This window comes from Phocoena phocoena, chromosome 2, assembly GCF_963924675.1.
Source record: "Phocoena phocoena chromosome 2, mPhoPho1.1, whole genome shotgun sequence".
NCBI classification, from domain to species: domain Eukaryota; kingdom Metazoa; phylum Chordata; class Mammalia; order Artiodactyla; family Phocoenidae; genus Phocoena; species Phocoena phocoena.
Genome location: NC_089220.1, coordinates 165,239,909 through 165,252,043, shown reverse-complemented (window position 1 = coordinate 165,252,043; position 12,135 = coordinate 165,239,909). Strand labels below are relative to the sequence as shown.

Sequence of the window (12,135 nt, the reverse complement as noted above, 5' to 3'; positions counted from 1 at the left end):
TTCTGTGAAGGCATTTTTTAGGTGAAATTAATATTTAAATCAGTAGACTGAGTAAAGCAGGTTACCCTCCATCATGTGTGGTAAATGACTCTTCTTGCATTACCCTAGAGAAAACTGGGGCAGACAAAGGTTAAAAGACTAATTCTAGGTGTTTCAAGAAAACATAAGATCACTAACAAAAATTTAAAAATCTTAAATCAGAAGATTTTAAAAAATGAAATTATTTTAGAATGCCCTCTACCAATTGTCTGCTTTAATTGTGCTGGTAAACTATGTAGCAATAAGCAAATTAGTCCATTCTACTTAGCAGCATGCTTAAATATAATAAAATTTCATTTAAAAAATATTCTATAGTTTGTATTTTATAACAACACTTAGGAGAGATACATCTCCTCATAGAGAGTTGAATGAATGTTACAGGTACCTTAGTTTCTAGGATCTTAATAAGGTGGTCCACTCCTTGACTGTCTCTTAGCATTGCCCGGCACTCCTTATCATTTGTAATAACATCTAAGGTTTTGAGAGCCAACAACTGAATAATTGGATATTCTGACTTCAAGAGATCTAATATAGGAGGGATTGCATTTAGTTCTTGAAGTGTCGCTTGGCACTGAAAATCCTGCCAGGAAATATAAATGTTCAAATAAGTGGTTTTTAAAGCAAAATACAGTCTTAAGAATGGAGAGATTCTATTTTCTAACAAAGAACATTATAAGTTATAATGTTCCCATCTTTTATTCTGGATTTGCTTCCAAAATAACTCACAAACAAATATAAGCAAACCCTGGATTGACAACACCAAAATATTCATTTTAACTATACAGACCTTGTCAATAATAGGAAATAGGCATGATCTATGACTTCTCAGCAGCTACTGTTTTTTTATTATACAGCAAATTCCTCTTACTACAAACAGCATCACAATAAAATCTATGCATAATGAAATTCTTTTCACACGCTATACCCTGTTTCAAATAGTAGTCGATAAAATGAAATGACGGTATCAATTCCTTATTATTGTCATTCAGATGGATGGTTTATAAAATGCTAATCTGCATGCAGTGCTGTTGGCAGGACCTGTGCAGGCAAATTTACATCTGACACATAACCTTAATTTAAGACATTTACAAGAGCAAGGGGTCATTAGAGTCCAGATAAGTCTGGACTGCATGGTGTGCCTGTAATCCTGGGTGAGTGGTGGAGGGAGGGTTGTTGGGGTGAGCGACAGAGAAAACAAAGCAAAAAAGTCATGAAAAGCTCCCAAACTCTGACTACTAAGTCATGACATTTTAAATCAAAACAGGGTAAACTTAAAATAGAATTAAAGACAGAAAAGACCCCACTTCCAGCTTATCTTCCCTCTGTCTATCCTTCAACTGGCCTCTCATAGTCAGCTTCCTTCAGACATAAAAACTGTAGGTTGCTGCTTGCTATGGGTTGAATTGTACCCCCCCCAAAATATCTTGAAGTCCTACTCCTCAGTACCTCAAAATGTGACCTTATTTGGAAATGGGATCGTTGCAGATGTAATTAGTTAAGCTAAGGTCATGGGGGAGTAGGGTGGGTAATTATTGGTGTCCATATAAGATTGGTGTCTTTATAACAGGAGGCGAGAGAGCTGACAGAGGGAGAGATTGCAGTGATGAGGCTGCAAACCAGGGACCACCAAGGATTCACAGCCACCACCAGAAGCTGGGAAGAGGTAAGGGAGGATTCTACCCAGAGTCCCAGACGGAGCATGGCCCTGATGACACCTTGATGTCAGAAGTCCAGCCTCCAGAACCGTGAGGGAATAGGTTCCTGTTGTTTTAGCCAGTTTGTTGTACTTTGTTACAGCAGCCTTAGGAAATGAATACACTGTTATTAGCTAGTCCTTCTGTTATGAAGAATAGTGGAGGTAAGTCTTTTCATTTCCACTTGATAAAAAATATAGAGAAATAGACTTAATGAGGAATCTTGGCATGAAACACACAGACACGTTTGCAGGATTATTTAGGCCTATAGGATGAAGTAAAGTCACCAGAGAAGGGGTATGGCTGTACTTGCTCTTCAGGAAGAGGAAAGGTAACACCAGTGGGTGCCCAGCTACGTGGCAAGGACATGCCAGGGCCAGGGTTGCATGCTTTGGGTGCCTTTTGGCATGAGTGCCTTTGTCCTCTTTTTCTATATATTTTGTCTAGATACTTTGCTTCTCAATGAAACCTCCTTCACCTTTGCTTCCATATCTCTTCTTTCACATTCTCTTGACGGCTATTTAAAATGGTGTCTTGTACTTCCAGTTGATCTAAAGCTTATCAAACGTGTGTGGGAATTGTTCAGGAACCTGAACAGGAAAAGAAGCAGAGAAGGCTGTCCAAAGTGGCAGCAAGCTGACCTGCTGGGGGTGTGAGGGTGTGTGTGCTGGGTTGGGGATTGGAGGGGAGGGGCCAGAGGACAGGACAGGTTGTGGGCGGAGGGTGGGTAGGGTGTTTCTTCCATTATGAAGGAAAGCATCACAGCGAGGTAGCATCTTGCAACTGTGAATGATGAGTTCTGTTCAGCAAAACTCAACTTTTCACCAACAAATAAGCTGAATCCAAAATCTTGGTACATTGCGTAAGGCAGATGATACCAACCAATTGGATCACCAAGATTAGATCAACAGTTTACTGCCTAGGTCAAAACTAGTTCAACACTAATATTAGATTTCCTATTTTGGAAGAAATAGTACTTACCTAGTATAATCCTGCCTTAATTTGCAAGCCCATTCTATTCTTTTAAAGTGCCCTTTTATGGGGGACAGTTACTTACAAAACGTGAAAACTGAACGGTATCGACTCTAAACTTCCATTATTTTTCCTCTGAATGATAACTACTAAATAGTACTGAGAAGGAGTGATTTTAATTAAAACTGGACCTTTTTTTAAAGCTTTGTCCTTTTTTAATGGGAAAATAAATTCTATAACCAGCTTTTGTCAAAACTCATGGTTAAAAATTAATGTCACCTGGGCCAAGTTGTAAATGCACTCGATAGAATTCTTCTTCACGTCCGGGTCTGGGCTGCTCAGTAGTCTGATGAGAGGCTCTAATCCACCTTGTTCAAATATTTGCACTTTGCTGGTATACTCTGCAGACATGTTTGCTAGGCAAAGACTAGCAAACTCATGGATAACTACTTCCTCTGTGTATCAAAAACAAATAACACAAGTATGTAAAGGCTTATTCAACCATTATGTTAAACCACGCTGTGAAAACCAAAGCTCCACAGATCTTACCTTGGTTGGAGCCCATCTTAGTTTGAGAGAGTTTAATGACAATACAGAATTGGTGTTTCATAAACTACTTTCAATCGGTACTTTAATCAGATGTGAAAAATAAATCATTCCCCATTTTTGAAATATTGATAGATGGAGGATGCAGAGTTACCTTCTGCGGCCAGCTGAGCAATCACAGAATTCATGACATCTAACTCCCTTAACAATTTTTTGACATCATCTACAAAAGAAGAAACAGAATATGAATGTTTATTAATTATAATAATAATGGCAATGTCTGTGGAATAGTTCCTTATGAGATAGGTTCTATTATTACCTAATTTTACAGATAAGGAAATTGAGGTTCACAATCACACAGCAAGTAAGAGGTGGGGACGGGTTTCACACCCAGGTCTGTCTGACCCCAGACAGACTATAGCCCATGTTGCTTGATTGCTCAGCTGTACGACCTTCCAAAACACTAGAAAAGATAACCATAAATGCACGAAAGTGCCTAGAACACCATCAGTAAAGTTGAGTTACTGTGCCCTACACTTGCTTATGATATAAGAATAATTCTTTTTGTTTTGTTTTGTTGGGAGGATATTTTTAAATTTAGATTTTAATAAAACTAGTATAAAATGCAAATAAGAATTATCCTCAGCCTTTTCCCATAAATACATCTTGTATATGTTCCATTTGCTTATCAGAAATGCCAAAGATGCTTAAAGATAAGTATATTAATTGTTTAAAGTTCACTTTTGTATTATTTACAGGAGCCTAATTAAATCTAGACAATTATGCCCCTGCTTCTTTCTTGCCATCCTTAACGCCCTTTTTCTGAGAAATAAGGCATAGCTGCTACTTCAGTTTTGCAATTTCTCTTCTTGGTCGATTATCTCTTCTGTAAGCCAAAATTAGTGTTACCAGAAGTTTGGAAAAATTCACTTTGCAGCAGCTGAAGCAGATGGTCTCGGGAATTAACCACTGGATACGTTTGCTTTTTCTTGGACACCTTTTCCTGTGTGATTCAGGGATGTGGCTGTTCCTCAACCTGTCAAAACTTCTTTCTCTCTGTTCTGTTCAGAATGGCTCAAAGAGGGCTAGCGAACTTGCAGCTAGCTGTATATGCACATGGATAGGCTTTCAGCACAAAAGAATAATTGAGTTTTGGGGAAGTGTAGGACTTCATATTTTACAGTCGAAACTCCTCTGAAAAACGCATTACCTCCACAGGTCTAGAAATAATACCCATGGCATAATAGTCAGATCCTTCCAAGTGTCCTGGTAAACTAGGCAGAGGTGCCCCCTCTGGAAAAGCATGCTGTCATTCTCTTCTCACTCTTATGAGTCCAGTCTGTGTTGTTTGCAATGATTTTTTGGAAGGTTGTACCAAAGTTCCCTATTTTTACATGCTAGAAGAAAAGCATTTCTGGGCTTTTAGATCTCCAAGTACATTCTCCACTTAGTATACAAAATAATCTTCCATCTACTTCAAAGTTTCTGCTACAACACTGACCATGAGGTCAGGAAGATTCTGGCCCTGTGTACTCTCTGCTCCTTGTGTTTCCCTGCAGGAAGCATCTGCTCCCACAGGGAGAGGGCCCCTTGCTGCATCTGTATGTGCCACCACCCCCTTGCTGTGCCCAAACAAGTTAAAAGTTTTCATCAGAGGATTCTCTGGGCCACGAAATTCCTTTCTACATATGAATTTAGCCCAAGTCTGTTCAACAACAGATCTAGGAGGTTTATCCACTACACCACTTTCTTAAGGCTCAATGGATCATTCAGATTCAATGGCAGCTCTTGTAAATTGGTGGCATAGCTGATTAACTTGTTATTCAACTTTCTGACACCAGATTGTTCAAATAGTCCTTCTGTTCTTGAGGTTAAATCAGCAGAAATAATGGGTAAGCTGCTACTTCTGTCACATTAAATATAATATTGATCTCTGTCCCCTTCTTTCTCAGCAGAGAATACTCTCAGATATGGCAACTTGGACTTGTGGTTGGGCCACATGAACACGTTCTAGGCAAGCAGTGGGACACCTACAATTCTAGCTTGGTTCAGAACTGCCAGCACCTTCCTTCCCAGAGTATCTTCATGCCATCTGGGTTTTTTTTTTTTTTTCAGTCATCAGTTTTATACACATCAGTGTATACATGTCAATCCAAATCGCCCAATTCATCACACGACCATCCCCACCGACCCACCGCTTTCCCCCCTTGGTGACCATACGTTTGTTCTCTACATCTGTGTCTCAACTTCTGCCCTGCAAACCGGTTCATCTGTACCATTTTTCTAGGTTCCACATATATGCATTAATATATGATAATTGTTTTTCTCTTTCTGACTTAACTTCAATCTGTATGACAGTATCTAGATCCATCCACGTCTCAACAAATGACCCAATTTCATTCCTTTTTATGGCTGAGTAATATTCCATTGTATATATGTACCACATCTTCTTTATCCATTTGTCTGTCGATGGGCATTTAGGTTGCTTCCATGACCTGGCTATTGTAAATAGTGCTGCAATGAACATTGGGGTGCATGTGTCTTTTTGGATTATGGTTTTCTCTGGGTATATGACCAGTAGTGAGATTGCTGGATCATATGGTAATTCAATTTTTAGTTTTTTAAGGAACCTCCATACTGTTCTCCATAGTGGCTGTATCAATTTACATTCCCACCAACAGTGCAAGAGGGTTCCCTTTTCTCCACACCCTCTCCAGCATTTGTTGTTTGTAGATTTTCTGATAATTCCCATTCTAATTGGTGTGAGGTGATACCTCATTGTAGTTTCGATTTGCATTTCTCTAATAATTAGTGATGTTGAGCAGCTTTTCATGTGCTTCTTGGCCATCTGTAGGTCTTCTTTGGAGAAATGTCTATTTAGATCTTCTGCCCATTTTTGGATTGGGTTGTTTGTATTTTTAATATTGAGCTGCATGAGCTGTTAATATATTTTTGAAATTAATCCTTTGTCCGTTGATTTGTTTGCAAATATTTTCTCCCATTCTGAGGGTTGTCTTTTCGTCTTGTTTATGGTTCCCTTTGCTATGCAAAAGCTTTGAAGTTTCATTAGGTCCCTTTTGTTTATTTTTGTTTTTATTTCCATGACTCTAGGAGGTGGATCAAAAAAGATATTGCTGGGCTTCCCTGGTGGCGCAGTGGTTGAGAGTCCGCCTGCCGATGCAGGGGACACGGGTTCGTGCCCCAGTCCGGGAAGATCCCACATGCCGCGGAGCGGCTGGGCCCATGAGCCATGGCCGCTGAGCCTGCGCGTCCAGAGGCTGTGCTCCACAATGGGAGAGGCCACAACAGTGAGAGGCCCGCGTACCACAAAAAAAAAAAAAAGATCTTGCTGTGATTTATGTCAAAGAGTGTTCTTCCTATGTTTTCCTCTAAGAGTTTTATAGTGTCTGGTCTTACATTTAGGTCTCCAATCTATTTTGCGTTTATTTTTGTGTATGGTGTTAGGCAGTGTTCTAATTTCATTCTTTTACATGTAGCTGTCCAGTTTTGCCAGCACCACTTATTGAAGAGACTGTCTTTTCTCCATTGTATATCCTTGCCTCCTTTGTCATAGATTAGTTGACCATAGGTGTGTGGGTTTATCTCTGGGCTTTCTATCTTGTTCCATTGATCTATATTTCTGTTTTTGTGCCAGTACCATATTGACTTGATCACTGTAGCTTTGTAGTATAGTCTGAAGTCAGGGAGTCTGGTTCCTCCAGCTCTGTTTTTTTCCCTCAAGACTTGTTTGGCTATTCGGGGTCTTTGGTGTCCCATAAAAATTTTAAGATTTTTTTTTTTTTGTAGTATCTTTGTCTGGTTTTGGTATCAGGGTGATGGTGGCCTCATAGAATGAGTTTGGGAGTGTTCCTTCCTCTGCAATTTTTTGGAAGAGTTTGAGAAGGGTGGGTGCTAGCTCTTCTCTAAATGTTTGATAGAATTCACCTGTGAAGCCAGCTGGTCCTGGACTTTTGTTTGTTGGAAGATTTTTGATCATAGTTTCAATTTCATTACTTGTGATTGGTCTGCTCATATTTTCTATTTCTTCCTGGTTCAGTCTTGGAAGGTTATACATTTTAAGAATTTGTCCATTTCTTCCAGGTTGTCCATTTTATTGGCATAGAGTTGCCTGTAGTAGTCTCTTAGGATGCTTTGTATTTCTGCAGTGTCTGTTGTAACTTCTCCTTTTTCTTTTCTAATTTTATTGATTTGAGTCCTCTCCCTCTTTTTCTTGATGAGTGTGGCTAATGGTTTATCAATTTTATTTATCTTCTCAAAGAACCAGCTTTTAGTTTTATTGATCTTTGCTACTGTTTTCATTGTTTCTATTTTATTTATTTCTGCTCTGATCTTTATGATTCCTTTCTTTCTGCTAACTTTGGGTTTTGTTTGTTCTTCTTTCTCTAGTTCCTTTAGGTGTAATTTTAGATTGTTTATTTTAGATTTTTCTTGTTTCTTGAGGTTGGCTTGTATTGCTATAAACTTCCCTCTTAGAACTGCTTTTGCTGCATCCCATAGGTTTTGGATCATCGTGTTTTCATTGTCATTTGTCTGTAGGTATTTTTTGATTTCCTCTTTGATTTCTTCAGTGATCTCTTGATTATTTAGTGACGTATTGTTTAGCCTCCATGTGTTTGTGTTTTTTATGTTTTTTTCCCTGTAATTCATTTTCATAGCATTGTGGTCAGAAAAGATGCTTGATATGATTTCAATTTTCTTAAATTAACTGAGGCTTGATATGTGACCCAAGATGTGATCTATCCTGGAGAATGTTCTGTACACACTTGAGAAGAAAGTGTAATCTGCTGTTTTTGGATGCAATGTCCTATAAATATCAATTAAATCTATCTGGTCTATTGTGTCATTTAAGGCTTCTGTTTCCTTATTAATTTTCTGTCTGGATGATCTGTCCATTCGTGTGAGTTGTTAAAGTCCCCCACTATTATTGTGTTACTGTCGATTTCCTCTTTTATAGCTGTTAGCATTGCCTTATGTATTGAGGTGCTCCTGTGTTGGGTGCATATGTATTTATAATTGCTATATCTTCTTCTTGGATTGATCCCTTAATCATTATGTAGTGTCCTTCCTTGTCTCTTGTAACATTCTTTATTTTAGAGTCTATTTTATCTGATATGAGTATTGCTACTCCAGCTTTCTTTTGATTTCCATTTGCATGGAATATCTTTTTCCTTCCCCTCACTTTCAGTCTGTATGTGTCTCTAGGTCTGAAGTGGGTCTCTTGTAGACAGCATATATATGGGTCTTGTTTTTGTATCCATTCAGCAAGCCTGTGTCTTTTGGTTGGAGCATTTAATCCATTCACGTTTAAGGTAGTTATGGATATGTATGTTCCTATGACCATTTTCTTAATCGTTTTGGGTTTGTTTTTGTAGGTCCTTTTCTTCTCTTGTGTTTCCCACTTAGAGAAGTTCTTTTAGCATTTGTTGTAGAGATGGTTTGGTGGTGCTGAATTCTCTTAGCTTTTGCTTGTCTGTAAGGCTTTTGATTTCTCCGTCGAATCTGAATGAGATCCTTGCCAGGTAGAGTAATCTTGGTTGTAGGTTCTTCCCTTTCATCACTTTAAGTATATCATGCCACTCCCTTCTGGCTTGTAGAGTTTCTGCTGAGAAATCAGCTGTTAACCTGATGGGAGTTCCCTTGTATGTTAGTTGTCATTTTTCTCTTGCTGCTTTCAATAATTTTACTTTGTCTTTAATTTTTGCCAATTTGATTCATGTCTCGGCATGTTTCTCCTTGGGTTCATCCTGTCTGGGACTCGCTGAGCTTCCTGGACTTGGGTGGCTATTTCCCTTCCCCTGTTAGGGAAGTTTTCGACTATAATCTCTTCCAATATTTTCTTGGGTCCTTTCTCTCTCTCTTCTCCTTCTGGGACCCCTACAATGGGAATGTTGTTGCATTTAATGTTGTCCCAGAGGTCTTTTAGGCTGTCTTCATCTCTTTTCATTCTTTTTTCTTTATTGTGTTCCGCATCAGTGAATTCCACCATTCTGTCTTCCGGGTCACTTATCTGTTCTTCTGCCTCAGTTATTCTGCTATTGATTCCTTCTAGTGTAGTTTTCATTTCAATTATTGTATTGTTCATCTCTGTTTGTTCTTTAATTCCTCTAGGTCTGTGTTAAACATTTCTTGCATCTTCTCGATCTTTTCCTCCATTCTTTTTCCGAGGTCCTGGATCATGTTCACTATCATTATTCTGAATTCTTTTTCTGGAAGGTTGCCTATCTCCACTTCATTTAGATGTTTTTCTGGGGTTTTATCTTGTTCCTTCATCTGGTACATAGCCCTCTGCCTTTTCATCTTGTCTATCTTTCTGTGAATGTGGTTTTTGTTCCACAGCTTCAGGATTGTAGTTCCCATGCCATCTGTTTTAAATGCATTCCTTTTTTAAAAAAGTTATTTTATTGAAGTATAGTTGACTTACAACGTTATGTTTGTTTCTGCTGCACAGCAAAGTGATTCAGTTACACATACGTATTTTTTTCCATTATGGTTTATGGTTTATTACAAGATATTGAATACAGTTCCCTGTGCTATACAGTTGGACCTTGTTGTTTAGCCATTCTATACATAATAGTCTGCGTCTGCTAATCCCAAACTCTCAGTCCATCCCTCTCCCACTCCCGTCCCCACAAGACTGTTCTCTATGTCTGGGAGTGTGTTTCTGTTTCATAGATAAGTTCATTTGTGTCATATTTTAGATTCCTCATGTAAGTGGAGTCATATGATATTTGTCTTTCTCTTTCTGAATTACTTCCCTTAGTATGATAATCTCTAAGACTCCACACAAAAAACTACTAGAATTAAGCGATAAGTGAATTCAGCAAGGTAGCAGGATACAAGATTAACATACAGAAATTGTTGCATTTCTTTACATGAAGAATGAAATATTAGAAAGGGAATGTAAAAAAAAAATCCATTTTAAAATCGCATCCAAAAAATAAAGTACTTAGGAATAAACTTGACCAAGGAGGTGAAAGACTTATATGCTGAGAACTATAAAACACTAATAAAAGAAACTGAAGATGATTCAAAGAAATGGAGAGACTTTCCTGGTCGCTCAGTGGTTAAGAATCCTCCTGCCAATGCAGGGGACACGGGTTCGATCCCTGCTCCGGGAAGATCCCACATGCCGTGGAGCAACTAAGCCCGTGTGCCACAACTGTTGAGCCTGCATGCCACAACTACTGATGCCCATGCTCCTAGAGCCCATGCTTCACAACAAGAGAAGCCACTGCAACGAGAAAAGCCTGCGCACAACGAAGAGTAGCCCCTGCTTGCCGCAACTAGAGAGAAAGGCTGCGTGCAGCAACGATAACCCCCAAAATAAATAAAATAAATAAATTTTAAAAAAAGAAATGGGGCTTCCCTGGTGGTGCAGTGGTTGAGGGTCCGCCTGCCGATGCAGGGGACGCGGGTTCGTGCCCCAGTCCAGGAAGATCCCACATACTGTGGAGCGGCAGGGCCTGTGAGCCATGGCTGCTGAGCCTGCATGTCCGGAGCCTGTGCTCCACAATGGGAGAGGCCACAGCGGTGAGAGGCCCGTGTACCGCAAAAAAAAAAAAAAAAAAAAGGAAAGATATCCCATGCTCTTGGATTAATTCTTATTTACAATTTTTTTGTTGCATAATATTGACCACCTAATTTACTCTTGATCTTGTATACTCTTTTTTTTTTTTTTTTTTTTTTGCGGTATACGGGCCTCTCACTGTTGTGGCCTCTCCCGTTACAGAGCACAGGCTCCGGACGCTCAGGCTCAGCAGCCATGGCTCACGGGCCCAGCCGCTCCGCGGCATGTGGGATCTTCCCGGACCTGGGCACGAACCCACGTCCCCTGCATCGGCAGGCGAACTCTCAACCACTGCGCCACCAGGGAAGCCCTTGTATACTCTTTTACATCAACCTTTTCCTAAGATGGCAAGCTCTTCAGATTGCCTTAATCAGGCGTTTCCAATCCCCGGGCCACAGAACGGTACTGATCCGTGGCCTGTTAGGAACTGGGCTGCACAGCAGGAGGTGAGAGGAGGGTGAGCGAAGCTTCATCTGTATTTACGGCCGCTCCCATCATTCACATTACCGCCTGAGCTCTGCCTCCTGACAGCATTATGGTGAGTTGTATGATTATTTCATTATCTATTACAATGTAATAATAATAGAAATAAAGTGCACAGTAAATGTAATGCACTTGAATCATCCCCAAACCATCGCCTGACCGCCCCGCCAGCCCCCCAACCCGGTCTGTGGAAAGACTGTCTTCCACGAAACTGGTCCCTGGTGCCAAAAGGTTGGGGACTGCTGCCTTAAGTAATGTAATGTCTGGGCTTCCAAGGCTACTTCTCCTCACGAGGATCCTAATGAACTCTCTCTTTAGCTGAACCCTCTTCATTAAATGAGTCTCTGTTGTATGGCCTCATTGAACTAAATACAAACTGGAAGGTGAAAGAAGATAGCAGCTTCTGTTTTTTTTTGTGTGTGTGTGGTACACGGGCCTCTCACTGTTGAGAGAGCCCAGCCGCTCCACGGCATGTGGGATCCTCCCGGACTGGGACACGAACCCGTGTCCCCTGCATCGGCAGGCGGACTCTCAACCACTGCGCCACCAGGGAAGCCCCAGCAGCTCCTGTTTGATAAAAAGGTTTAACAAAGTAATTTAAATTCCTATCTTGAATGACCCAGGCATGGCACAAACACATAGCTCAATCACTCTAGAAAAAAAAAAAATTTATTTGCAACTGCAAAAGGGAAATGATGGTTCTCATAGCAGTCCTTTAGCACCTGGAATGTTGGAACATTCTGTTGGTTCATCCACTATGAGCATAGTGGTGGAAAACCGTATGAAAATACAAATTTCTGAAGAAGCATCAGT

General features: G+C 40.0%; 1 protein-coding gene across 3 annotated transcripts in view; it reads right to left on the bottom strand.

Annotated features, from left to right (window-relative positions):
* The window catches only part of ARMC3 (armadillo repeat containing 3), a 95,519-nt gene that overhangs the window by 61,323 nt on the left and 22,061 nt on the right, over positions 1 to 12,135 (bottom strand). For all 3 annotated transcript variants that reach the window (XM_065871188.1, XM_065871186.1, XM_065871187.1), the window contains 3 exons: positions 3,406 to 3,474; positions 2,985 to 3,160; positions 425 to 619 (listed from right to left, as the gene is read on the bottom strand). In XM_065871188.1, the coding sequence (XP_065727260.1) occupies positions 425 to 619; positions 2,985 to 3,160; positions 3,406 to 3,474 (440 nt within the window). The remainder of the gene's footprint in view (positions 1 to 424; positions 620 to 2,984; positions 3,161 to 3,405; positions 3,475 to 12,135) is intronic.